The sequence below is a fragment of the Doryrhamphus excisus genome, chromosome 7 (assembly GCF_030265055.1).
Source record: "Doryrhamphus excisus isolate RoL2022-K1 chromosome 7, RoL_Dexc_1.0, whole genome shotgun sequence".
In the NCBI taxonomy this organism is placed as follows: domain Eukaryota; kingdom Metazoa; phylum Chordata; class Actinopteri; order Syngnathiformes; family Syngnathidae; genus Doryrhamphus; species Doryrhamphus excisus.
Window position 1 is genome coordinate 21,731,691 of NC_080472.1, and position 27,962 is coordinate 21,759,652.

Below are 27,962 nucleotides of genomic sequence, written 5' to 3' on the forward strand. Positions count from 1 at the left end.
GCTCATATCGCTACTGGGGCAGGGGTAACATACCTTGTTTACCTGCAAGAGGGTCAGTCCCACCTCTGCTACCTAGACCGTGGACCCTTCACCTTTGCTACCTAGACCGTGGACCTCTCACCTTTTCTACCTAGACCGTGGACCCTCCACCTCTGCTACCTAGACCGTGGAGCCTTCACCTTCTCTACCAAGACTGTAGACCCTTCACCTTTTCAACCAAGATTGTGGAGCCTTCACCTCTGCTACCTAGACCGTGGAACCTTTACCTCTACTACTTACCAGACCTTTGACCCTTCACCTTTGCTAACTAGACCTTTGACCCTTCACCTTGTCTACCTAGACCGTGGACCCTTACGTTCTCTACCAAGACCGTGGACCCTTACGTTTTCTTCCAAGACCGTGGACCCCCTCACCTTTTTCGACCTAGACCGTGGACCCTTCACCTACTCTACCCAGACCGTGGACCTTTCACCTTTTCAGCCAAGACAGGGGACCCTTCACCTTTGCTACCAAGACTGTGGACCCTTCACCTTTGCTACCTAGACCGTGGACCCTTCACCTTTTCTACCTAGACCGTGGACCCTTCACCTTCTCTACCAAAACCGTGGATCCTTCACCTTGTCTACCAAGACCGTGGACCCTTCACCTTTTCTACCAAGATCGTGGAGCCTTTACCTCTGCTACCTAGACCTTTGACCCTTTACCTCTGCTACCTAGACCTTTGACCCTTTACCTCTGCTACCTAGACCTTTGACCCTTTACCTCTGTTATCTAGACCTTTGACCCTTTACCTCTGTTACCTAGACCTTTGACCCTTTACCTATTCTACCCAGACCGTGGACCCTTCACTTTGCTACCCAGACCGTGGACCCTTCACCTTTGCGACCAAGACCGTGGACTCTTCACCTTTGCTACCTAGACCGTGAACCCTTCATCTTTTTTACCAAGACCGTGGACCCTTCACCTTTGCTACCCAGACCGTGAACCCTTCATCTTTTCTACCAAGACCGTGGACCCTTCACATCTGCTCCCCAGACCGTGGACCCTTGGATGAAAAATGACTGGTGCTAAAGTAGCCAAAAGGTGACTGTGTGTGTTTTTATTATCAAAATAGGGGAGATGAGTCTACAAAGGTTCTCCGTGGAGAACGGTACACACGTGGGAAAGTAGGCGCAAACGTCCGCCATCTTTGTTTGTGTTGACATCTACGAGTCATGTCCATTTTGTTTGTGTCTTCCAAACACTCGGTGATGTTGGAACGTCTGATAAAAGGTCGTGTTATTTTACAGCTGTTAAAAACCATATTTATCTCGTTGTGCTGAGAATGGAGGCTACATGTTCAGACATCCTGTCCCGTTTTGTCCACGCAGCCGATAGCGAGGACGCGGGCGTGCGATGGAGATGATAAAAAGAGTCAGCAGGCGACAGAAGAAGCACGCGGGTCGCCGCCGGGCTCCAAAGGCATGCGAAGGCACCAGTACCAACACAGCAGATCCTCTTCTCCTCCTGGCTGGCTCGCCACGACATGAAACAACACGAGAGCGCGACGGCTCTGTCTCCGACACGACTATGAAACACAAAAGTTCCAAAACAAGAAGACATAAATAAAGCCGTCGTTATAGTTACAGCAACGGGAACGACGCCGTTCCCGCTTTGTTTACGTTCCTCGCTGGAGACGCACGGCGGCAGCGGTGGCCTGAGGACACGGGAGAAAAACGCAGGTGAAAACGGCGTCACAGACGGCGGGGACAAAAATTCGAATCTTCGGTCGTTCCTTACCCGAAACCCCTCCCCCCCTCAAACATGGCCCGGTGGCCCTCAGAAGAGGCCGCAGTCTTTCAGGTTGTTCTTGATGATGACGTCGGTGACGGCGTCAAAGACAAACTGCACGTTCTTGGTGTCGGTGGCGCAGGTGAAGTGGGTGTAGATCTCCTTGGTGTCCTTGCGCTTGTTCAGGTCCTCGAACTCGCACTGGATGTAGGCGGCCGCCTCCTCGTACGTGTTAGAGCCTGGAAGCCATCGGCAGAAAACAGAGCTTTTCTACTTCCTTCTTTTCAATGTAATGGGAATGGTAATTCATTTATTTTCATTTCATTTCATTGGAACATGCATCAGATTACAATTGAGTGCATCAGTAACTGTTACATTTGTTCACTTCCTGCTTTCCTAATATAGTTTAATTTATATTTTTTAATTTTTTTACTGAAACAAAAATTGTTCACTTCCTGCTTTCCTAATATAGTTTAATTTTTAATTTTTTAATTTTTAAAAAAATCTTTTTTTGTTCACTTCCTGCTTTCCTAATATAGTTTAATCATTTTTTTAACTTAAAAAAATGTGTTCACTTCCTGCTTTCCTAATATAGTTTAATTTATATTTTTTTATTTTTTACTGAAAAAAAAATTGTTCACTTCCTTCTTTCCTAATATAGTTTAATTTTTTATTTTTTTATTTTTAAAAAAATCTTTTTTCGTTCACTTCCTGCTTTCCTAATATAGTTTAATCATTTTTTTACTTAAAAAAAATTTGTTCACTTCCTGCTTTCCTAATATAGTTTAATTTATATATTTTTATTTTTTACTGAAAAAAAATCGTTCAGTTCCTGCTTTCCTAATATAGTTTAAAAAAAATTTTAAATTAAAAAAAAATTGTCCACTTCCTGCTTTCCTAATATAGTTTAATTTATTTATTTTTATTTTTTTACTTTTTTAAAAAAAAAATTCTTTTTCGCTCACTTCCTGCTTTCCTAATATAGTAAAAATGTTTTTTTACTTTTTTACTGAAAAAAAATTGTTCAGTTCCTGCTTTCCTAATGTAGTTTAATAATTTTTTTAACTTAAAAAAAATTGTTCACTTCCTGCTTTCCTAATATACATAAATTAATTAATTAATTAATTTATTTTTAATTCTTTTTCGCTCACTTCCTGCTTTCCTAATATAGTAAAAAAAAAGTTTAACTTTTTTACTGAAAAAAAAAAAAATTTGTTCAGACCTGCGTACTCCGGGTAGCAGATGGTGAGAGGGCTCTTCTTGATCTTCTCCTCAAACAGGTCCTTCTTGTTGAGGAAGAGGATGATGGACGTGTCCGTGAACCATTTGTTGTTGCAGATGCTGTCAAAGAGCTTCATGCTCTCGTGCATTCGGTTCTGAAGCAGAAGACCAAAATTTTTTTTTTTTTTTTTTTGAAGATTCTGACCTTCCCGAAGAGTACTCACCATCTCCTCGTCCTCGGCCAGCACCAGGTCGTAGTCACTGAGGGCCACACAGAAGATGATGGCGGTCACGCCCTCGAAGCAGTGGATCCACTTCTTACGCTCGGAACGCTGGCCGCCGACGTCGAACATCCTGGAAGAACAGCAGATGACTTTTGAGCCGGAAGAAAGTCACTTTGGGAAAAGGCACTGGTCTTTCTTACAGACTTATATAATAATAATAATAATAGAAAATAATACAAAATATTTGTACCTTTCATCCGAGAATTTTGATCACAAATACTAAAAAATTAAGAAAAAATTTAAAAAATAATAAAATTAAGAAAATTAAATAAAAAAAATAAAGAAAGTAAAATGATTAAAAAAATAGTACAAGTACCACATACTGTAGAAATATTAAATACTGAACATAAAACAAATACCAGTAGGGGGTATTTAATATTTCAACTTTAGGCTACTAAAATCATGTCATAATATTAGGGTGCTATTCTCCTAAAATCAAGACTTTGTCTACTTTTTTACTTCATTCTTGGCTCACTAATGGCCCCAGGGCCACAATTTGGACACCCGTGACTTAGCAGATACTCATGTATGAGCATGGGGTGCTTTTTGCAAACACTAGCAAAGCGGATGATGCTAGAAAAGTGCCTCATCTCCTGCCCCCCGCCCCCCCCCCCCCCAACCCCCACTTCCTGCCAGCGCTCATTAATAGACCGCAAGTGAGTCATCCAGCGTCCCTAATTGTTTGAGCGCCGGCGCAGGACGGGGCCTTTCTGAGTCACCGGCAGGAGGAAGTGGATGCCAGCGTTGAAGATGGCGCCATGCTCACTTGAAGTGCAGGTCTTTGAAGGTGAAGTGCGTCTCCACGATGCCCGTGGTTTTGACCCGGGTCCTCAGCACGTCCTGCTGGGTGGGGATGTAGGTGGCCTGTGAGATCCGGTCCAGGTCGTTCAGGTAGCTGGCGGGACAAAAGCAAATCGCTGATTTCACGCTCGGATTGGAGCTCTTTCAGGTCAGGACTGGGGCGGTTGGGGGGTTGGGGGTTTGGGGGGGGTTGGGGTGTGTGTACCCGTCCTCCAGGAAAGAAGAAAAGCGTCTCTTTCATGGCTTGGAGCTGCTGTTGTTGGTTGTGCAACAGCGTGCTAATCAGCGGCAGGGAAACAAACTCGGAGCGCAGCACACAGACGATGCTTTGTTATCTGCTGCCTGGCCTTACACAACACGCACACAGCACACTCACGCAGCACACTCACACAGCACACTCACACACTCGCGCACAGTGCTCACACAGCACACTCACACATCACTCTCACACAGCACTCTCGCACTCTCACACAGCACACTCGCACAGCACACTCGCACACAGCACTCACACATCACTCTCGCACAGCACACTCGCACAGCACACTCGCACAGCACACTCGCACACTCGCACACAGCGCGCGCACAGCACACTCGCACACAGTGCTCACACAGCACACTCACACAGCACACTCACACACAGCACACTCAGACAGCACACTCGCACACAGTGCTCACACAGCACACTCGCACAGCACACTCGCACAGCACACTCGCACAGCACACTCGAACACAGTGCTCACACAGCACACTCAGACAGCACTCACACAGCACTCTTGCACAGCACACTCTTGCACAACACACTCTTGCACAGCGCGCGCACAGCACACTCACACAGCACACTCACACAGCACACTCACACAGCACACTCACACAGCACACTCACACAGCGCGCGCACAGCACACTCGCACACAGTGCTCACACAGCACACTCACACAGCACACTCACACACTCACACAGCGCGCGCACAGCACACTCGCACACAGTGCTCACACAGCACACTCACACAGCACGCTCACACAGTGCTCACACAGTGCTCACACAGTGCTCACACAGTGCTCACACAGTGCTCACACAGCACACTCACACAGCACACTCACACAGCACACTCACACAGCACACTCACACTCACACAGCGCGCGCACAGCACACTCGCACACAGTGCTCACACAGCACACTCACACAGCACTCTCACACAGCACACTCAGACAGCGCTCACACAGCACACTCGCACACAGTGCTCACACAGCACACTTACACAGCACACTCACACACTCGCACACAGCGCTCACACAGCACACTCACACAGCACACTCACACAGCACACTCACACAGCACACTCACACAGCACACTCACACAGCACACTCACACAGCACACTCACACAGCACACTCGCACGCTTTGCACAACAAGGGAACATCCCTGACAGCACGCTGGAACCCTGGATACGTCCCCTTGGTGTGGGTCCAGTCCGGCGGGGACACTTCACGCCGTCCCTAACGGAGTGGGCGGGCTAGTGCACAGGAAGTGACTCACTAGGCGGCCGAGTCGTTGAGCTGGTACTCCCGGGAGCGGCTGAAGCACGCCTGGACGCCGCCGTCCCTCCACAGCCGCTTGATCACTCCCGCCAGCTCGGTGGTCATGAAGCCCTCCTCGGCCGAGCCCGCCAGCACGAACAGCTGCCGCGCGTCGTCCTGTCGGAAAGGAGCACCCGTTAGCACGTTTTGTCACATCACATCATATCATATCAAAACAACCAAGACTACTTCCTCCATTCAAAAGTAGGAAGGAAAACAGCCAACTTTATAGCCTTTCCCGGAAGGGAAGCAGCCTGCCGGAACCCAAATCTCTTCCACCCTTTCCACACAAACCCCAACTCCGACTTCCTCCACTCAGAACTAGGAAGGGAAATCGCCTGTTTTTACTCAAAATGTTCCTAAAGTCGTTCTTCATCCATTCATAACGAAAAGGGAGCAATCTGTTGATACGCTTTGCTCTATTCAAAACTAGGAAGGAAAACGGCTGGTTTTAACACAAACCTCAACTATTCCTTTCTCTGCTTGGAACTCGGAATACTGCTGCCTCCATTCCTATATAGGAAGGAAGGCATCATCCGGCCAGCACTCCTCATGAAAGCATCATGATCCCGATATCACCAATACGTCAGCGTGCGCTATAAAAAGCAACGCAATCAATGCCGGCTCAGCATGGCGGCCATGACGGCATCGGCCATGTTGCTGCAGGATATTCATTCATTCATTTTCTACCGTTTATCCTCATGAGGATCACGGGGGTGCTGGAGCCTATCCCAGCTGTATTCGAGCGAGAGGCGGGGTCCAACCTGGACTGGTGGCCAGCCAGCCAGCCAATCACAGAGCACATATAGACAAACAACCATTCACACTCACATTCATACTTATGGATAATTTGGAGTGGCTAATTAACCTAGCATGTTTTTGGAATGTGGGAAAAAAACGGAATACCCGGAGAGAAACCCACGCATGCACGGGGAGAACATGGAAACTCCACACAGAGATGGCCGAGAGTGGAATTGAACTCGGGTCTCCTAGCTGTGAGGCCTGTGTGCTAACCACTTGTCCACCGTGCAGCCTGCTGCAGGATACTTCTTCCTAATTTCCATCCTTACATATAAATAATAGTGATATATTACTTATGACGTATTCCCATCATATTCCGACTTCATCCCCAATGTCGTTCATCCAAAAAACGCTGACTTTATGATGTAAATCTTTATATTACAACCTTTAAAAAAAAAAAACACACGTTCTTTCGATTTCAAACGCCCGTCAAACGTGCGAGCGGAACTCACGGCTCTGGCGGTGTCGCCAAAGTCGATCTTGAGGCGTCCCATGGCTCTGATGATGGCGATGATGGACTGGATGGTGTTGCTGTAGACCACCGCCTTGTACTGCTTGCACTCCTCCTCCGAGTAGCCCGCCTCGTGGATGATCCTGGCGAGGGGGGGAGGGGGGGGGTATCGCAAACACATGTTAGCGTAGACACAAGGGAGGAAAAACTCAAAATAAATAAAATTATATACAAAGAATAGATTTCATATTTCTTCTTCATGCATAAATACTAGTAAATACTAGTAAATACACACATTACTAGCATATACTAGTAAATAGTAAATACTAGTATTTATGCATGTTAATTTCCTCCACGTGTATACTTAGTATATCACCTATAGACAGGTACTGTATACACCGGCCTTGCATTGATTATGCCAATATTATTTGTATTGTATTTATGACAGCTGCGTTATTGTATTATGCGACAAAACATATACTCTGTATCATTAATGCTGTAATATTACTGCATTTCTCTTGGAGCTAGTAGTCAATTAGCAGTAATAAAATAATATTATAATAATATATATTATATATAATTATAATAATATTATAATTATGATAATATAATAGATAATATAATTATTATAATATAATATATATTAACAATAATATAATAATAATAAATCTATTATTTGTATACTATAGAACAGGGGTCTGGGTGAGGCTGGGCCGCATCAGGTAAAAAAAAAAATATATATATATTTATATATATATAATATATATATATATATATATTAAAAACAGAAAAAATAAAAATATATAATAAAAATATTAATTATATTAAATATTAATTAATATATATAATAGTCTTCAAAGCTACCCTCCACTTTTTCAGTGCTTTGGTTCTTTGGAAAAGCTCTGATAAAACATTAAATTATAATAAATTACTATAAATCCATTTTTTATTTATTATTAAATTATTAAATAAATATTTAATGTTAAGTTTTTATTTTTCGACACAAAATAAGATGGAAAAATAAATAAGCAAATCAAAAAACAAAATGGAACAAATATCATATCAAGGTGGGGGCCTCAAAATAGCGTCCCGCGGGCCGCATTTGGCCCATGGGCCGTGAGTTTGAGACCTCTGCTATAGAAGGTACTTAAATAAACTGTTTATTAGAAATAATAATTGCCATTTACAATAACATACACTCATTACTGATGTAGTTTTAGATTTGTGTACGTGTGTATACTTGTACATACTGTATATATAGTATATATAGTATATATATATATATATATATAGTATATGTGTGTGAGTGGTTGCCGTGGGCGTGTCCTTGGTGGACTCACTTCATCTGCTTGACGATGGTGCTCTTTCCCGACTCCCCAGCGCCTGGGAAAAGATGGACAAATGGAAGAGCTTTACGACTGCACGTCAATATTTCAATTGGTCTCGTCACTCTCATATGGGGGGAGGGGGGGGGGGATTTGGGGGTTGGAGTTGGTGGGCGCCAGCCCGGACGGACAGATGACGGCTCCGGGATGTAAGAAGGCTTCCCGCCGGGCGCCAGTAAATCTCATGTTGTGTTTGGAATGCCGTGGCTGCGAGAGAGCGGCGTTAAAAGGATGATCCCGACACGGCTTCACTTGCCTCGGACGCAGAGAAAGACAAGGAAGTGGAATTGGATCCCAAAGCATCTTGGGATGGAAAACAACCTGAGTACTTCCTTTCCTTCATCTCCGAATGTCTTCATGTCAAAGAGGAGATTCATGGGAAAGGAAATTTGCTCTTTTTGGGCGTGTGTCCATGTTTGGTCCTTTTTCCATTATTTCCTGGTCTTGGAATGTAACCCCCATATACACCACGATCTACTGTACTGGGCTAGACTGTACTGTACTGTTCTAGGCTGTACTGTACTGTGCTAGGCTGTACTGTACTGTGCTAGGCTGTACTGTTCTAGGCTGTACTGTACTGTGCTAGACTGTACTGTGCTGTTCTAGGCTGTACTGTGCTAGGCTGTACTGTGCTAGACTGTACTGTGCTAGACTGTACTGTTCTAGGCTGTACTGTGCTGTTCTAGGCTGTACTGTTCTAGGCTGTACTGTTCTAGGCTGTACTGTGCTGTTCTAGGCTGTACTGTGCTGTTCTAGGCTGTACTGTGCTAGACTGTACTGTACTGTGCTAGACTGTACTGTACTGTGCTAGACTGTAGTGTGCTAGACTGTACTGTACTGTGCTAGGCTGTACTGTGCTAGGCAGTACTGTATTGTGCTAGACTGTACTGTGCTAGACTGTACTGTGCTAGGCTGTACTGTTCTAGGCTGTACTGTACTGTGCTAGGCTGTACTGTACTGTGCTAGGCTGTACTGTACTGTGCTAGACTGTACTGTACTGTGCTAGACTGTACTGTGCTAGACTGTACTGTGCTAGACTGTACTGTACTGTGCTAGGCTGTACTGTGCTAGGCTGTACTGTGCTAGGCTAGACTGTACTGTGCTAGACTGTAGTGTGCTGGTCTAGACTGTACTGTACTAAGCTGTAGTGTGCTAGGCTGTACTGTGCTGTTCTACACTGTACTGTACTAGACTGTACTGTACTGTTCTAGTCTGTACTGTACTAGACTGTACTGTGCTAGACTGCACTGTACGGTGCTAGGCTGTACTGTACTAGACTGTACTGTACTAGACTGTACTGTGCTAGGCTGTACGGTACTGTACTAGACTGTACTGTACGGTGCTAGACTGTACTGTACTAAGCTGTAGTGTGCTAGGCTGTACTGTGCTGTTCTAGACTGTACTGTACTAGACTGTACTGTGCTAGACTGTACTGTATGGTGCTAGGCTGTACTGTGCTAGGCTGTACTGTACTGTACTAAGTTGTAGTGTGCTAGGCTGTACTGTGCTGTTCTAGACTGTACTGTACTAGAGTGTACTGTGCTAGACTGTACTGTGCTGTATGGTGCTAGGCTGTACTGTGCTAGGCTGTACTGTGCTAGGCTGTACTGTACAGTACTAGACTGTACTGTACTGTACTAGACTGTACTGTAGTAGACTGTACTGTACGGTGCTAGACTGTACTGTACTAAGATGTAGTGTGGGCTAGAAAGGCACATCTTAGGGTGACGTTAGCGCTGGGGGGCCCCATACGATGCTGTTCACGTACAGTCATGTTACGCACCCCCCAACTTTAACACTTAAAAAAAAAAGACCGTCGTTAGCTAGCTTGCGCTTCTTTGCTTCCGACCGGATCGTCCATGTTGGTGTGAGTCACGTCCCTTCCATATGCTCTCTTCTCGCCTTCTCGTCTACCTGCGGGATGTCTCACGCTGGACGACTTTTAAACATGACTCATCCACACGCCGAAGCCTCGGAAAATGGAACAGCACAATGGTTTTTTTTTTCCCGAGCTGATACGGATACGGATAAATATGGCTCCATCTTCCACGATGGGAAATGGCTGCTGGTGCGGCGCCATCACATCCACCGTGATCACAGATGGGTGGGGGGCCCCCCGGGTTGTTTCTGATATACATATTCTGTTTTTTTTCAAGCGCCACGGTGATAGGAACAAGCCCTGGGCGATGCCTTTCAGGTAGCTGATTAGATTTGATGTGTTGAAGCGCCACCCCCTCCCTTTTTGGAGCCGCCTTCGGTGTGTCCCATGATGTGCATTCATGACATTGCATGATGGCCGACGTGGGTGCGTTTGAACCCACACACCACGCCACGCCACGCCAACAGCAGGAGTGGATGATGGCGGGGGCGGGAGGCGAATCAAGACAAAGTCAAGAGTCTAAAGGACCAGATGGCTCGCGGGGACGAGTTCGCTCGTCCTTCTCCTGTGACCTGAAAGGACGTGTCGGCAAGTTTTTAACAACCATGACTGGGGGGGGCAGCGGGGGGGCCTCTATGTCCATATTGGGGTGCTCCATACTCTTTCAACGCTGTGCAATACAGACTACATTGCCTTGGAGGACTACCTGCAAAAATGCTAGTCAAAGATCCTCTATAGAGGACGATGTACTGCATAAACACTATATCAATATTATCAATAATTAAAATTACAATAAAATAATAATAATAATGTTTTTAAAAGGACCGACTGCAAAAATTCAAGCCAAAGATCGTCTATATAAGAGGAGCACTCTGCTGTTTTTGAAGAACCACTGCTAAATAGTCGAATATCCTCGGAAATGGGGGCGAGTGGTTAGGGCGCAGACCAGGGTTCAATTCCACCCTCGCCCATCTCTGTGTGGAGTTTGCATGTTCTCCCCCGTGCATGCGTGGGTTTTCTCCGGGTACTCCGGTTTCCTCCCACATTCCAAAAACATGCTAGGTTAATTAGCCACTCCAAATTGTCCATAGGTATGAATGTGAGTGTGAATGGTTGTTTGTCTATATGTGCCCTGTGATTGGCTGGCTGGCCACCAGTCCAGGGTGGAACCCGCCTCTTGCCTGAAGACCGCTGGGATAGGCTCCAGCACCCCCTGCGACCCTCGTGAGGAAAAGCGGTAGAAAATGAATGAATGACTGCAAAATTCAGGCCAAAGATCATCTATATGAGAGGAGCACTCTGCTGTTTTTGAAGACTGACTGCGAAATAATTTTGAGTCAAATATCCTCGGAATGGGGGCTGCAAGATATGATCTACTCAGCTGTACGGCGGTCGAGTGGTTAGCGCGCAGACCTCACAGCTAGGAGACCAGGGTTCAATTCCACCCTCGGCCATCTCTGTGTGGAGTTTGCATGTTCTCCCCGTGCATGCGTGGGTTTTCTCCGGGTACTCCGGTTTCCTCCCACATTCCAAAAACATGCTAGGTTAATTAGCCACTCCAAATTGTCCATAGGTATGAATGTGAGTGTGAATGGTTGTTTGTCTATATGTGCCCTGTGATTGGCTGGCCACCAGTCCAGGGTGGACCCCGCCTCTCGTCCGAAGACACCCCCCGCGACCCTCGTGAGGAAAAGCGGAATAAAATGACTGAATGAATGACGGCAAAAATTCAGGCCAAAGATCATCTATATGAGAGGAGCACTCTGCTGTTTTTGAATAATTTTGAGTCGAATATCCTCGGAATGGGGGCTGCAAGGTATGATCTACTCAGCTGTACGGCGGTCGAGTGGTTAGCACGCAGAGACCTCACAGCTAGGAGACCAGGGTTCAATTCCACCCTCTGCCATCTCTGTGTGGAGTTTGCATGCGTGGGTTTTCTCCGGGTACTCCGGTTTCCTCTCACATTCCAAAAACATGCTAGGTTAATTAGCCACTCCAAAATAGGTATGAATGTGAGTGTGAATGGTTGTTTGTCTATATGTGCCCTGTGATTGGCTGGCCACCAGTCTCGACTGAAGACAGCTGGGATAGGCTCCAGCACCCCCCCCCCCCCCTTGTGAAGATAAGCGGTAGAAAATGAATGAATGAATGAATCCTCGGAATGACAGAAGAGCTCTGCTGTTTTTAAGCCTGGCTGCAAATATTCAGTCCAAAGATCATCTATATGAGAGGAGCGCTCTGCTGTTTTTTTTTTTGTAATTGACTGCCAAAATGCTGGTGCTACGTGACTGCTGTAAAAAAAATGCTGATCAAAGATTGTCTATATGACAGGAGCGCTCTGCTGTTTTTGAGGACCTGCCTTGAAGATGCAAAAAAATGAGAAATTCCGATATGACGGATCATCCCAGCGTGTAATGGAGCTGCGCTTGCTAGCCCAAATATCTTTTTCCTCGAGCACTTTCTACATTTTTAATGTGTGGCTTCTCATCTTACAAGCCCCCCCCCCCCAAGCTTTCTCTCAGCAAGCGGGCCTCGCCTCACCTCAGGCGGTAACCCGAAGAGGCCTCGGCGTTCCCTGGTTACCGCGGCGGACAGGCTCAAACACGGCGGGCCTACGAGGCGATCTGGCACGCCGCTATCAAGCCCAAAGTGGCAACACAAACTGAGCTTCCACGTGATGAAAACATTCCCAACAACAACCGTGTGCCAAAGTCGGCGACTGGAAGAGGGCAAGCCGCATCAGGCCTCCGAGCACTTCTGGAATGTCGACTACCTACAAAATATGAAGTCATAATACGGGAAGGGGATCTTCTTCCTGGTTATGGAGATGAGATGACATGAAGAGACGCGTTAGAGTCCCGCTAACCCGCACGCTGCCTTGTTGTGTTCATGTCAACATTTGAAGGTGGATGGAAAAGTTTTTCCCTGTGCTCCTTATTTACTGTAACAACACGGAAAAGCTAAGCGCCGAATAACGATACGGCTAACTTGGATGTGATTCGGTAAACGTTGGCACAAGCGGGCAACGCGTCGTCAAGGACAAAGAGGGACCGAAATGGGATTTCGATTTGGATGCTGGCGTTCCCGACGGCAGCAGACAGGAGTTAGCCGCCATTGTTGAGGGATTTCAACCACACAAATGATTCCCGGAGGTGGCTCCATGAGCATAAAGCCGTCTGGGGGTGAGGGGGGGTGGTGGAATGAGCGTGTGCGGGAATGCAGACTTTCTATGGTGCAGATCCTCACCTCCATTGGGAAAATGCTAGCTAGGTTTATTTCATGCCCCCCCCCCCCAATGAGATACAGTATATGCTACAGAGATGACACTCATACGCTAACACAAAGCTAACATGTTTGACCTACACTTCATTGTTTTTAGCATCTAGTACTAAAAGTACCCCCCCCCTCATATTTCTGGTAAAACAGCCCAAAGATCCTCTATAAGAGGGGTGCTGTTTTGGGAATTCAAAGATCGTCAAAGATCCTCTACGTGACAGGAGCATGTGCGGGAATGCAGACTTTTCTATGGTGCAGATCCGCACCTCCATTGGGAAAATGCTAGCATGGAATGATGCTAGCTAAGTGTGTTTCATGCCCCCCCCCCCCCCAATGAGATAAAGTATATGCTACAGAGATGACACTCATACGCTAACACAAAGCTAACATGTTTGACCTACACTTCATTGTTTTTAGCATCTAGTAAAAGTACCCCCCCCCTCATATTTCTGGGAAAACAGCCCAAAGATCCTCTATAAAACGGGTGCTGTTTTGGGAATTTACTGCTAAAAGCTACTAGCTAATCCTTTACATGTGTGAAAGGAGCATTGCCCGTCAAAGATCCTCTACGTGACAGGAGCATGTGCGGGAATGCAGACTTTCTATGGTGCAGATCCTCACCTCCATTAGAAAAATGCTAGCATGGAATGATGCTAGCTAGGTTTGTTTCATGCACCCCCCCCACCCCCAATGAGATACAGTATATGCTACAGAGATGACACTCATTCGCTAACACAAAGCTAACATGTTTGACCTACACTTCATTGTTTTTAGCATCTAGTAAAAGAACCCCCCCCCCCCATATTTCTGGGAAAACAGCCCAAAGATCCTCTATAAGAGGGGTGCTGTTTTAGGAATTTACTGCTAAAAGCTACTAGCTAATCCTTTACATGTGTGAAAGGAGCAGTCTGCTGTTATCAAGGACCTACAATGCCCGTCAAAGATCCTCTACGTGACAGGAGCGCTCTGCCGTTAGCGGCTCTCTATAGTTTTCAACCGAAGCTGTGAGCCAGTGTGTTGTCGTTCATGAACCGCAGTAGGCCCGCGGGCCGCCAGTTGGTTACCCCGTTTTTCGTGACTACGGGCAACTTTTTCCCTGAACACGCCGCCTTCCAAAGTGAGGAAGAACGTATTCCATAATTCCATGAAAGTAAGACAAGCGGAGCCCTCGACGTGGCTGCTAAATGAGGGCGTAGCTCCCCAGCCTCGCCGCCGCCCACCGACCCACTCCCGGCCGGCCTTACTTACCCAGCAGCAGCAGCTTGACCTCCCGGGCCGCCTTCTCTCCGTCGTCCCGCAGGTTCCTGTCGATCATCTTGCTCCGCTCCACCGCCGCCTTGTCCTCGGTGCTCAGCGTGCAGCCCATCCCGGCCAGGTGGTGTCAAAATGTCCTCGCTAACACATCCACCGCTCACAATGTTCTACCAGCCAACGCACAACGCCCTCTTCGACGAACCCCTCACACGCTCGGTGTCTTGTTTTTTTTTTGTTTGTTTCAACGAAAAGTATCTTTGGTCGTCCCACGGAGATGCTAACGGTCGTGTACCCGAGATGGAGCTCAGTCGACGGGGTAAAGATCCTCCCTCGCCTCCATCCGTTGCGACTGCAGCTTGAAACGTGAGCGCTCAACAAGCTCGAGCTTATGTTCAGCAAACGGAAATGCACACACTTCCGGGTTGCTTCAGAGTAAAACACTCTACTCAACATCAACCGATGCAAACAAGCGTTTTTGCGTATTATAAAACAACTGTTTATCGTTACGCTCTTCGTGACGTTTTGGGGGGCGTTCCAAGACTGTTCTACTCGACCACTGAGCTTGAGAAGAGATTGACAAGTTCAGCGTCACATTAGCTTGTTTTATTTTGAAGCCTCATGATCAAGGCTGCTTAAGGCCTATAACTTTACTTGCACCCTGGCATTAATAATAACAATAACAGGAATGCATATTGTAGGAAGAATTATAAACAAAGATTTTCTTACATTTCAAAGTAAAACTTCATTTTCCTACATACCCAAAAGTATTTGATGACGCAAAGTAAAGTGTAGCATTATACCGTTATAGTTTTTAAATACATGACATTTTCTATGTAAATGAATAATATAATAATAAATAAATCAATAAATAGAAATGCAATGGGTTCCTATGGCAACCAAACAAGTAACTGTGGTTGACACGTTGAGCCGTGCTCGTCCATTGTTTGTTCTTTCAATAATTTAGCCACGGTCACAAAGTCAAGAGTGTATTGTGTCCAAAGGTTGTTGGGGTGGTGTCACCCCCCCACCCCCCCACAACAACACTTCCCAGAAAGAAAAACAGTGCGTGTGTTTTGTGTTTGGGTGTGCATGAAAAGCAGAACAGGAACGTAGCGTAGCGTGACACAGCTCCACTTCCTGTCCTGAGCACGGATGAATTGGAAGAACACGTTGATAGAAGACCGGTAGCTTGTTCACACCAGAATAGGAGGAGCTTTCATAAGTGATATCAGACACGGTGGCATTCGGGAGATTTTTCAAAATGAATGAATTCAACATAAATGATATCAGACACAATGGCATTCATTAGAGAAAAGTACATGAGTATTTCAGGATAAATGATATCAGACACAACGCCAATCATTAGAGAAAAGTACATGAATAAATTCCGGATAAATGATATCAGATATGGTGGCATTCATTAGAGAAAAGTACATAAATATTTCAGGATAAATGATATCAGACACAATGGCATTCATGAGAGAAAAGTACATGAATATGAATATTTCAGGATAAATGATATCAGACACAATGGCATTCATTAGAAAAAAGTACATAAATATTTCAGGATAAATGATATCAGACACAATGACATTCATGAGAGAAAAGTACATGAATATGAATATTTCAGGATAAATGATATCAGACACAATGACATTCATTAGAAAAAAGTACATGAATATTTCAGGATAAATGATATCAGACACAACGCCAATCATTAGAGAAAAGTACATGAATAAATTCCGGATAAATGATATCAGATATGGTGGCATTCATTAGAGAAAAGTACATAAATATTTCAGGATAAATGATATCAGACACAATGGCATTCATGAGAGAAAAGTACATGAATATGAATATTTCAGGATAAATGATATCAGACACAATGGCATTCATTAGAAAAAAGTACATAAATATTTCAGGATAAATGATATCAGACACAATGACATTCATGAGAGAAAAGTACATGAATATGAATATTTCAGGATAAATGATATCAGACACAATGACATTCATTAGAAAAAAGTACATGGATATTTCAGGATAAATGATATCAGACACAACGCCAATCATTAGAGAAAAGTACATGAATAAATTCCGGATAAATGATATCAGATATGGTGGCATTCATTAGAGAAAAGTACATGAATATTTCAGGATAAATGATATCAGACACAACGGCATTCATTAGAGAAAAGTACATGAATATTTCAGGATAAATGATATCAGACACAATGGCATCCATTACAGAAAAGTACATGAATATGAATATTTCAGGATAAATGATGATTAACGATGGCATTCTTTACAAAATCATAATTGAATGACTTCAGGGCAAAAGATATCAGACATGGTGGCATTCATTGGATAAGTGAATAAATTCAGGATAAATGATATCCGACACTGTGACATTGGTGAGATAATAAGTGAATAAATTCAGGGTAAATGATATCAGACATGGTGGAATTCATTGGATAAGTGAATAAATTCTGGATAAACGATATCAGACACTGTGACATTGGTGAGATAATAAGTGAATAAATCCAGGGTAAATGATATCAGACACTGTGACATTGGTGAGATAATAAGTGAATAAATCCAGGGTAAATGATATCAGACACTGTGACGTTGGTGAGATAATAAGTGAATAAATTCCGGGTAAATGATATCAGACATTGTGGCATTCATTGGATAAGTGAATAAATTCAGGATAAACGATATCAGACACTGTGACATTGGTGAGATAATAAGTGAATGAATTTAGGATAAATGATATCAGACACTGTGACATTTGTGAGATAATAAGTGAATAAATTTAGGATAAATGATATCAGACACTGTGACATTGGTGAGATAATAAGTGAATAAATCCAGGGTAAATGATATCAGACATTGGTGAGATAAGTGAACAAATTCAGGATAAACGATATCAGACACTGTGACATTGGTGAGATAATAAATGAATAAATTCCGGATAAATGATATCAGACATTGTACAGTAGACAAATCATTCACTTTGGTCATACGGTCCAGAGTCCCTCATGCATGCAGAAAGATGACTTCTGCTACCCCCTGGTGGTGACTGTAAAGCCCTGCAAGACCATCCAATGTAGTCAATGGGCAGCACAGACCTTCTCCGCAGACGATGGTTCTTTCATCGCCACGCTCGCACAACAACGTGTTGCCCGTGAGCAGTGAAGCAGAAGGACGGAAGATATCGGCGATATCAAGCAATTAAAAAGCTTCCATATATCATCCACCCGATAAATACCACGTTAATCAATCAACTGTTCAAAGAGGGGCAGACACGTGATCGCGTGTTTCCAGGCAGGTCCGCAACTCCTCCGTCAACCTTTGACCCGGTTATCTCCGATGATCTCACCTGAAGGTTCAGCCTTACGTAAGCGGCAGGTATAAGGCGCGCACCTTCACCTGGCCGGCCGCACAATCCGCTGATGCTGCACCCCCCCCCGCCGGCGCTCGCTCTCTGCAGCAACACCAGCCAGCGACAGCCAACCCGGAGACAGAGTCAGGCGCACGGAGGCAGGCAGGGAGGGACACGCCCGCCGCCATGGATTCCTGCTGCAACGCCAGGTGCGGGCTGATCGCCGGGGCTGTGATCGGGGCTGTGGTGGCCGTGCTGGGTGGCATCCTGATCCCGGTCGGGGACATGTTCATCGAGGAGACCATCAAGCAGGTACGCTGCTTTGGGAGATCAAGGTGGAAGTCGGCGTGATGCCATCTGGAGGACAAGTTGTCTTCACGCGTAGCGGAGACAAAAAAAAAGCAAATGTTGCCGCCATCTGCGGTTTGATGTACCAGAGGGCGGCTGGCAGGCTCCACGCCGGGTTAAAAATAGTCTCTGTGTTGCCGACGGGGTTTAGGAATCCGTCATCGAGCCCGGGACGCCGGCGTATGAAAACTGGGTGTCAACGGGGGCCTTCGTGTTCAGGCAGCTTTGGTTCTTCGATGTGCAGAACCCCCGGGAGGTGGTGGAGCAGGGGGCTGATCCGCTGCTGCTGGAGAAGGGACCTTATACCTACATGTAAGATGCCTTCATGTCTGATATCGTTTATCCTCAATTCATCCACCTATTATTATTGTTGTTTAATGCCTTCATGTCTGATATCATTTATCCTCAATTCATCCACCTATTATTATTGTTGTTTAATGCCATCGTGTCTGATATCATTTATCCTCAATTCATTCACCTATTATTATTATTATTATTATTATTATTATTATTATTATTATTATTATTATTATTATTATTATCTAATAAATGTCACAGTATCTGATATCATTTATCCTCAATACATTCACCTATTATTATTGTTGAATGAATGCCATCATGTCTGATATCATTAATCCTCAATTCATTCACCTATCGTTATTATTATTGAATGCCATCATGTCAGATATCATTTATCCTCGATTCATTCACCTATTATTATCATTATCTAATGAATGTCACAGTGTCTGATATCATTAATCCTCAATTCATTAACCTGTTATTATTATTATAATTGAATGCCATCGTGTCTGATATCATTTATCCTCAATTCATTCACCTATTATTATTATTATTATCTAATAAATGTCACAGTATCTGATATCATTTATCCTCAATACATTCACAGACTATTATTATTATTGAATGCTGTCATGTCTGATATCATTAATCCTCAATTCATTCACCGATTATTATTATTATTGAATGAATGCCATCATGTCTGATATCATTTATCCTCAAATAATTCACCCATTATTATTATTATTATTATCTAATGAATGTCACAGTGACTGATATCATTAATCCTCAATTCATTAACTTATTATTATTATTATTATTGAATGAATGAATGCCATTGTGTCTGATATCATTTATCCTCAATTCATTCACCTATTATTATTATTATTATCTAATAAATGTCACAGTATCTGATATCATTTATCCTCAATACATTCACAGACTATTATTATTATTGAATGCTGTCATGTCTGATATCATTAATCCTCAATTCATTCACCGATTATTATTATTATTGAATGAATGCCATCATGTCTGATATCATTTATCCTCAAATAATTCACCCATTAGTATTATTATTATTATCTAATGAATGTCACAGTGACTGATATCATTTATCCTCAATTCATTCACCGATTATTATTATTATTATTATTGAAGGCCATTGTGTCTGATATCATTTATCCTCAATTGATTGTTATATCTGTATGCAATGAATGCCGGAGTATCTGGTATCATTTATCCCAAATGTATTCCTTCATTGTTATGAAATGGATGCCACAGTGTCTGATATCATTTATCCCAAATTCATGTGTGTATTATTGTTGAATAATATCATTGATCCCAAATCATTAATTTCTTCAGTGTCTGATATCACCTAAACATGCTCCATGTAATTATTCCCTATATTCCCTAAGACTTTGCTGTGTTTCAGGGTTAGCTATTTACCCAAAGCTAACATCACCTTCAACGCCAATCACACCATCTCCTACCTGATGCCCCTGGAGGCCATCTTTGTTCCGATCATGTCCGTGGGATCGGAGCACGATATCATCACCTCGCTCAACTTGGCTGTGGCCGTAAGTGACGCCAGGAATTAGCCATATCCCTAAGCTAAGAAAGTATACCGAATGAAAGCGGGAACCCCTGAGGACCCCTTGTCCTAGAAATCAGGGCGGCCAGAAGTGGGCCGGGGTTAGACCGGCCCAGACAGAGACCAGGAAGTCCATGTTGGTAGCAGATCCTAAAAACAGCAGAGCTCTGGTGTCCTTTATGACTTTGTTTATCATCCACGTGCTGAGGTCCAGATAAGAACAGCCTTGCACTGACAAGACGCACAAAAATTAGACGGGCGCCCCCGGGGCGCACCCCCAGAATGCTGGGAGCAAAGTCATCCTGCTAATGTCGTGATTGGTGACCGATGAGCCCGCTGTTGTGTTGGCGTCCGCCCGGTCATCGATCATTTCAGATGATAGATAAGACGCTAAGTCAGCACTAATGATGCTAATCTGTTAGCACATGGGGTTTGTTGTGGTCGTAAAGCTGCTCAATTGCCGTCTTTATCTTTTATCTTCACCTGACTTGTGACTTCTATTTTTATTTTTTTTTGAAACCAGGGAGCTTACTCGCTGGTTCCCAAACCTCTCCACGTCATGCTGGAGGCCATGATGAAGGCCAGCAACTCCTCCTTGTTCCAGCGCCGCACTGTCAAGGAGCTGCTGTGGGGCTACCAAGACCCCCTTTTGAAAGGTGTCGTGGGGCTCTTCTCGCCTGTAAGACCGCCGCACGCCTTCCTTGGACCGTTCCCATGCTTTACTCATACTCTTCTTGGACAAAATAAATGCTGTTATGAATATTTTAGATATTTCCATATGCCATAGTTCTAGTTCTAGTCCAGATCGGCTTGATAAAAACTCCCCCAAAAAGGTTAGAGTTGATGAAAACTCAAAAGAACCAAAAAAAGGTTTTAGTCTTTGTTAGTTTAAGTTGAAATAATCATAAAATATAATATATTACAAGGGTTGCACGGTGGACAAGTGGATAGCCCGCAGACCTCGCAGCTAGGAGACCTGAGTTCAATCCCACCAATTTCAATTTACATGTTCTCCCCGTGCATGCGTGGGTTTTCTCCGGGTACTCCGGTTTCCTCCCACATTCCAAAAAAAAAAAACATGCTAGGTTAATTAGCCACTCCAAATTGTCCATAGGTATGAATGTGAGTGTGAATGGTTGTTTGTCTTATATGTGCCCTGTGATTGGCTGGCTCGCCCGAAAAATGGTTGTTTGTCTATATGTGCCCTGGGATTGGCTGGCTCGCCCGAAGAATGGTTGTTTGTCTATATGTGCCCTGTGATTGGCTGGCTCGCCCGAAAAATGGTTGTTTGTGTTTATGTGCACTGTGATTGGCTGGCTCGCCCGAAGAATGGTTGTTTGTCTACTATATGTGCCCTGTGATTGGCTGGCTCGCCAGAAGAATGGTTGTTTGTCTATATGTGCCCTGTGATTGGCTGGCTGGCTCGCCCGAAAAATGGTTGTTTGTCTATATGTGCCCTGGGATTGGTTGGCTCACCCGAAGAATGGTTGTTTGTCTATATGTGCCCTGGGATTGGTTGGCTCACCCGAAGAATGGTTGTTTGTCTATATGTGCCCTGTGATTGGCTGGCTCGCCCGAAAAATGGTTGTTTGTCTATATGTGCCCTGTGATTGGCTGGCTCGCCCGAAAAATGGTTGTTTGTCTATATGTGCCCTGTGATTGGCTGGCTCGCCCGAAGAATGGTTGTTTGTGTTTATGTGCCCTGTGATTGGCTGGCTCGCCCGAAGAATGGTTGTTTGTCTATATGTGCCCTGTGATTGGCTGGCTCGCCCGAAGAATGGTTGTTTGTGTATATGTGCAGTGATTGGCTGGCTCGCCCGAAAAATGGTTGTTTGTGTTTATGTGCCCTGTGATTGGCTGGCTCGCCCGAAAAATGGTTGTTTGTGTTTATGTGCCCTGTGATTGGCTGGCTCGCCCGAAAAATTGTTGTTTGTGTACATGTGCCCTGTGATTGGCTGGCTCGCCCGAAGAATGGTTGTTTGTCTATATGTGCCCTGTGATTGGCTGGCTCGCCCAAATTGGTTGTTTGTGTATATGTGCCCTGGGATTGGCTGGCTCGCCCGAAAAATGGTTGTTTGTGTTTATGTGCCCTGTGGTTGGCTGGCTCGCCCGAAAAATGTTTGTTTGTCTATATGTGCCCTGTGATTGGCTGGCTCGCCCGAAGAATGGTTGTTTGTTTATATGTGCCCTGTGATTGGCTGGCCACCAGTCCAGGGTGTACCCCGCCTCTCGCCCGAAAACAGCTGGGATAGGCTCCAGCACCCCCGTGACCCTCGTGAGGATAAGCAGTAGAAAATGAAAATGAATGAATGAGGGTGTTTGTGTTGTCCCCAGTATAACGGCACCTACGACGGCTACTACAACATCTTCAGCGGCAAGGACGACGTCTCCAAAGTGGGCATCATCGACACGTGGAAAGGATCCAAGTAAGAGTCCCGGACGAGGTGATATCCCGTGTGGTAATAACATCCCAGCCTGGTTTTCGTTTTTTAAGGAGCCTCAGTTTCTGGAACGACCCGTACTGCAACATGCTCAACGGCACAAGTGAGGTTCCCCACTTAGAACTGGTCTTCCATCCTTAAGTGGGCTCTCTAACCTGCCTTCACCTCCATGTTCCAGCTGCTTCCTCCTTCCCGCCCTTTGTGGACCAGACCAAGCCGCTCTACTTCTTCTCAGCAGACATCTGCAGGTGAGAAAAAAACTGACAACCAAATCCCGGCGAGGCGTCACTGCGACACCTTCCCCTGCAGGTCCGTGTCGGCCCTCTACCAGCAGACCTTAGACCTGAAGGGCATCCCGGTGTACCGCTTCGGGCTCCCGCCCTCCACTTTTGCCTCGCCGGACGTCAACCCTGACAACCACTGCTACTGCAAGGATCCCAAGACCACCAAGAACTGCACCATCGCCGGGGTGCTGGACCTGAGCTCCTGTCAAGAAGGTTAGTCCGACCATGAACCCGATTGTCAAGTTCTCGGATTTCATGCATGAAAACATCTTCTTAACAGGAAATCCCATCTACATGTCTTTGCCTCACTTCCTGTACGGAAGTCCGTCCCTGCTGGAGGCCGTGCAGGGACTCCGGCCCAGCGAGGAGCACCATTCCACCTTCCTGGACGTGGAACCCGTAAGGAGGCTTACATAAGGCTCTGTTAGCATGGTGGGAATGATAGCACATGGAACCGTCAACATGGTACCGGTCTGGGGTGGTGGGGGGGTACGGGGTGTTCCCAAGCCTCCAAAACCAAACAATGATCTCAATGAACTCTTCCTTCCAGATGACCGGATTCACCCTCAGGTTTTCCAAGAAAATCCAAGTGAATATGATGTACGGACCCTCCAAAGTCATCACGTAAGTGCTTACGGATACGTTGGGAATACGTCTGGTCCTTCTCCGCTTAGCGACGCCTCAAAGACAAACTGTGTGTGCTCAGGGCGCTGAAGAAGGTCAAGGACTACACCATCTTCCCCATCGTTTGGATGGACGAGGTAACATCACGTCAACATACACCTTTACTTCCAATGCACCCCAAAAGCGCCACGTCTTTCCTGTTTGACCATATATGGTCAATACTAGCCAGTCCCACACGAGGCCCATAATGCATCATACATCTACACTAGTAAGATTGTCATTTGAGCCTATCCACGTGCTTCTCAGGCAGTCTGTGCGTCAATCGAAGGTAGATGTTGAAGTAACGAGGCAAGATGGTGCGTTTCAACCAGATAGCTTCGATAGCTTGTTTCTATTTATGTCGTTTGAGCCTATCCACGTGCTTCTCGGGCAGTCTGTATGTCAATCAAAGGTTGATGTTGAAGTAACGAGGTAAGATGGTGCGTTTCAACCAGATAGCTTCGATAGCTTGTCTCCATTTATGTCATTTGAACCTATCCACGTGCTTCTCAGGCAGTCTGTGCGTCAATCAAAAATAGATGTTGAAGTAACGAGGCAAGATGGTGCGCTTGAACCAGATAGCTTCGATAGCATGTCTCCATTTATGTTGTTTGAGCCAATCCACGTGCTTCTCGGGCAGTCTGTGCATCAATCAAAGGTTGATGTTGAAGTAACGAGGCAAGATGGTGCGTTTCAACCAGATAGCTTCGATAGCTTGTTTCTATTTATGTCGTTTGAGCCTATCCACGTGCTTCTCAGGTAGTCTGTGCGTCAATCAAACGTAGATGTTGAAATAACGAGGCAAGATGGTGCGTTTCAACCAGATAGCTTCGATAGCTTGTCTCCATTTATGTCGTTTGAGCCTATCCACGTGCTTCTCAGGCAGTCTGTGCGTCAATCGAAGGTAGATGTTGAAGTAACGAGGCAAGATGGTGCGTTTCAACCAGATAGCTTGTCTCCATTTATGTCATTTGAACCTATCCACATGCTTGTCAGGCTGTCTGTGCATCAATCAAAGGTAGATGTTGAAGTAACGAGGCAAGATGGTGCGTTTGAACCGGATAGCTTCGATAGCATGTCTCCATTTATGACGTTTGAGCCTATCCACGTGCTTCTCGGGCAGTCTGTATGTCAATCAAAGGTTGATGTTGAAGTAACGAGGTAAGGTGGTGCGTTTGAACCAGATAGCTTCGATAGCTTGTCTCCATTTATGTCGTTTGAGCCTATCCACGTGCTTCTCGGGCAGTCTGTGCATCAATCAAAAATAGATGTTGAAGTAACAAGGCAAGATGGTGCGCTTGAACTCGATAGCTTCGATAGCTTGTCTCCATTTATGTCGTTTGAGCCTATCCACGTGCTTCTCAGGCAGTCTGTGCGTCAATCAAAGGTCGATGTTGAAGTAACGAGGCAAGATGGTGCGCTTGAACTCGATAGCTTGTCTCCATTTATGACGTTTGAGCCTATCCACGTGCTTCTCAGGCAGTCTGTGCGACAGTCAAAGGTAGATGTTGAAGTAACGAGGCAAAATGGTGCGTTTGAACCAGATAGCTTGTTTCCATTTATGTCGTTTGAGCCTATCCACGTGCTTCTCGGGCAGTCTGCGCATCAATCAAAAATAGATGTTGAAGTAACGAGGCAAGATGGTGCATTTGATCCAGATAGCTACGATAGCTTGTTTCCATTTATGTCGTTTGAGCCAATCCACGTGCTTCTCAGGCAGTCTGTGCATCAATCAAAAGTAGATGTTGAAGTAACGAGGCAAGATGGTGCGTTTGAACCGGATAGCTTCGATAGCATGTCTCCATTTATGACGTTTGAGCCTATCCACGTGCTTCTCGGGCAGTCTGTATGTCAATCAAAGGTTGATGTTGAAGTAACGAGGTAAGATGGTGCGTTTCAACCAGATAGCTTCGATAGCTTGTCTCCATTTATGACGTTTGAGCCTATCCACGTGCTTCTCAGACAAAAGCAGATAAGTCTGTCAAAGGTCACAAAGCAAGATTACGGGTGCGTAGCAGCTAGCGTCTCAGGAAGTATCGTGCGTTTGCGCTAACGCAGCCATCTTCCCTGCACAGTCGGCGGAGTTGGACGACGAAACGGCGGAGCTGCTGAGGATGGAGCTGCTGGGCAGCATCCAGCTGCTGGACATCATCCAGAAGGCCATGCTGGGCTGCGGCGTGGCCGTCTTCGTCGTTTGCCTGACGGCGTACTGCATAGTCAGGAGGAACCACAACAAGTCGCAGATCGCTTGAGCCAATCCAAACGCTGCTGTGGGACTTTCATATTAACTTGCACTTTTTGAAACGTCTAATTTCAGTGTTATTAATAATAATCATGTTAATACTGTGAATTTTGTAAAGAGCTCAAACAATCAGGGACTTGGAGGTCAGGTTTTTGATCCTTTAATCGGCCACCCGCCGTCGTGTCAGATAAGCTAATGTTTTTTTCCTGTTTTGCTTAACTAGTGGCTTCAAATGAATAAAAGCAGATGAATGTTTGGCTTTTGATGCTTCCTGGCTCTTTGACTCACATCCTCGCAGGGTCCGAGTTAGGGTCCTAGCGCCAGTTCTTGCTACCAATGAAGTGTCCTCCTTTATCTCACGTGAAGCCTGAAGCAACCAAGAGTGATGCAAACGGACGGGGCCGTTGTGACACTGCGGCTACAAGGACCGGGACGTGGTCTCCTTGGGTCCAAAGCGGCATTTCATCCCGACGTCTCCGAACGTGTCCGTCCCCTCGGAATTGCAAGAGTGCTGCCTCAGGAAAGTGTCACATTGGTAGCGCCGCCACGGAGGTCTCCCGGGCCATTCCGTCCGTTCCGAACACAGCACCAATACTAAAATATGACCATGAACGCCTCGCAAACAGTCAGGTCATGTTTTTTAAGCCGTTAGCGTCGCATGCTAGCTCACTTTGACCAAACACAATATCCTGTAGGGGTGCTATTCCGTGTCAATCATATCAATGTCTCCAGACATTTTGCATGCTATTCATACCAAATGCTCCGCCACATGAGGGGCGCTCCGCCGCATGAGGGGCGCTCCGCCGCATGAGGGGCGCTCCGCCGCATGAGGGGCGCTCCGCCGCATGAGGGGCGCTCCGCCACATGAGGGGCGCTCCGCCACATGAGGGGCGCTCCGCCACATGAGGGGCACCCCCCCCCCCCCCGCCCCCATGGGGCACACAAAAAAAACCTCATCAGCCACCTGAAATGCCAGCGCTGCACCTCTCTGGTTGGCCAGAAACCTCCATGGCGTCACAGCCACACTGCTCGGGATGTGTACCCGAATACGGTGCACCTTGCTGGGCCACGGCACGGGTCTCCTCCCCCCCTCTACTCTGGTTCTTTCTCTGGTTATTTCATTAGGACTCATCAACACATGCTCAATGGGTGGGTGCTAACAGGTGGGGCTAGTACCTGAGAAACACACATTTGGGCAAAACGTGAAGTAAAACGTAAAATAAATATGGCCGCTTTAGTGGCTGCTGGTCGTACACTTTTATTAACGTGCGCTGTCGGAAACGGGCGTGTACTCAGGCGAGTCTCTGCAGTCGTAGTATTTCGGTGAAGTTATTTACACGAAAACTTTAAATACCTGTACACAAGCTCACACGTACTCACTTGCACTACCTAGTGGAGGACTTGGAACATTACACTTTCATCAGGCAGGATGAATAACGAATAATAAATACAGGAGGCTTGAGAAGGTGGCCATTGTTTCCCTTCGTCTGTCATTTTGTCCCAGAAGATGCACCCCGCCCCCGGCTACAACCTACTGTCCCGCCGGGCGTGTCCCAGGCGACTTTGGTAGAGGAGCATCGTCCTCCTCTGGGGGTCCAGAGTCTACGCTTCACTCCTCCGGGAGGTGATTGCGACGGTTGCGTCCCTTCCTGCGATCCAGCATGGGCTTGAGTTTGGCTAAGTCCCCCCTGAGAGGCCCCGGGGGCGGCTGCCTCTGCTGGAGCTCCTTCCTCTCCTTGCAGTACTGCCGCACGGCCAGGTTCTCCGCCGGGCTGAAGGCCTCCAGCAGCGCCTTGGGGTGCAACGAGGCGGAGCGGTCCCACGGCGCCCGCTTCCTGTCCGCCAGCACGCTCACCGCGGCCTCGCTCAGCACCCGCAGGCGGATCTTGGCCACGGTGCGCTTGAAGCCGTTCTCGGTGGTCAGGCAGTAGTACAAGCCCTGGTCGGAGGGCTGGGCCGAGCGCACCAGGAGGCCGTGGTCGGTGGAGAGGACGCGTTCGTTCAGCTTCAC

The 27,962-nt window shown here is 46.0% G+C and overlaps 3 protein-coding genes across 6 annotated transcripts in view; 1 reads left to right on the top strand and 2 right to left on the bottom strand.

Moving 5' to 3' along the window:
• Positions 1-19: 19 nt before the first annotated feature.
• On the bottom strand, positions 20-15,069 carry gnai1 (guanine nucleotide binding protein (G protein), alpha inhibiting activity polypeptide 1). Of its 2 annotated transcripts, XR_009130370.1 has the most exons (10): positions 14,692-15,069; positions 8,244-8,286; positions 6,905-7,046; positions 5,611-5,768; positions 4,042-4,170; positions 3,216-3,345; positions 2,993-3,146; positions 1,780-2,009; positions 1,023-1,696; positions 24-588 (listed from the first exon to the last, which is right to left on the bottom strand). XR_009130370.1 is itself a non-coding variant. In XM_058078171.1 (9 exons), exons 1-8 carry the CDS (start codon positions 14,807-14,809, stop codon positions 1,819-1,821), a joined length of 1,065 nt encoding a protein of 354 aa, XP_057934154.1. In that variant the 5' UTR covers positions 14,810-15,069; the 3' UTR covers positions 20-1,696; positions 1,780-1,818. The 2 variants fall into 2 exon arrangements, 1 of the variants encoding a protein (XP_057934154.1); XM_058078171.1 differs by having other exon boundaries at positions 20-1,696.
• A 2,761-nt stretch (positions 15,070-17,830) lies between these two features.
• On the top strand, positions 17,831-26,189 carry cd36 (CD36 molecule (thrombospondin receptor)). The gene is made up of 12 exons (XM_058077427.1): positions 17,831-18,394; positions 18,582-18,742; positions 20,163-20,307; positions 20,845-21,000; positions 22,656-22,747; positions 22,816-22,865; positions 22,941-23,010; positions 23,072-23,259; positions 23,327-23,445; positions 23,597-23,670; positions 23,753-23,807; positions 25,785-26,189. Exons 1-12 carry the CDS (start codon positions 18,269-18,271, stop codon positions 25,959-25,961), a joined length of 1,413 nt encoding a protein of 470 aa, XP_057933410.1. The 5' UTR covers positions 17,831-18,268; the 3' UTR covers positions 25,962-26,189.
• Positions 26,190-26,874: 685 nt separating this feature from the next.
• sema3c (sema domain, immunoglobulin domain (Ig), short basic domain, secreted, (semaphorin) 3C) overlaps positions 26,875-27,962 on the bottom strand; it is a 30,317-nt gene continuing 29,229 nt past the window's right edge. For all 3 annotated transcript variants that reach the window (XM_058077425.1, XM_058077423.1, XM_058077426.1), the window contains exon 18: positions 26,875-27,962. In XM_058077425.1, the coding sequence (XP_057933408.1) occupies positions 27,561-27,962 (402 nt within the window). In that variant the 3' untranslated portion in view covers positions 26,875-27,560.

Bases quoted from the DNA above. Each gene is read 5' to 3' on its own strand.
- gnai1 (XM_058078171.1), bottom strand. From the start codon at position 14,809: ATGGGCTGCACGCTGAGCACCGAGGACAAGGCGGCGGTGGAGCGGAGC. The intron at 7,047-8,243 runs GTGAGTCCACCA...CCCCCTCGCCAG, and splicing joins ACCATCGTCAAGCAGATGAA to GATCATCCACGAGGCGGGCT. The intron at 3,346-4,041 runs GTGAGCATGGCG...CTGTTCTTCCAG, and splicing joins TTCAAAGACCTGCACTTCAA to GATGTTCGACGTCGGCGGCC.
- cd36 (XM_058077427.1), top strand. From the start codon at position 18,269: ATGGATTCCTGCTGCAACGCCAGGTGCGGGCTGATCGCCGGGGCTGTG. The intron at 18,395-18,581 runs GTACGCTGCTTT...GACGGGGTTTAG, and splicing joins TCGAGGAGACCATCAAGCAG to GAATCCGTCATCGAGCCCGG. The intron at 23,011-23,071 runs GTGAGAAAAAAA...CTTCCCCTGCAG, and splicing joins TTCTCAGCAGACATCTGCAG to GTCCGTGTCGGCCCTCTACC.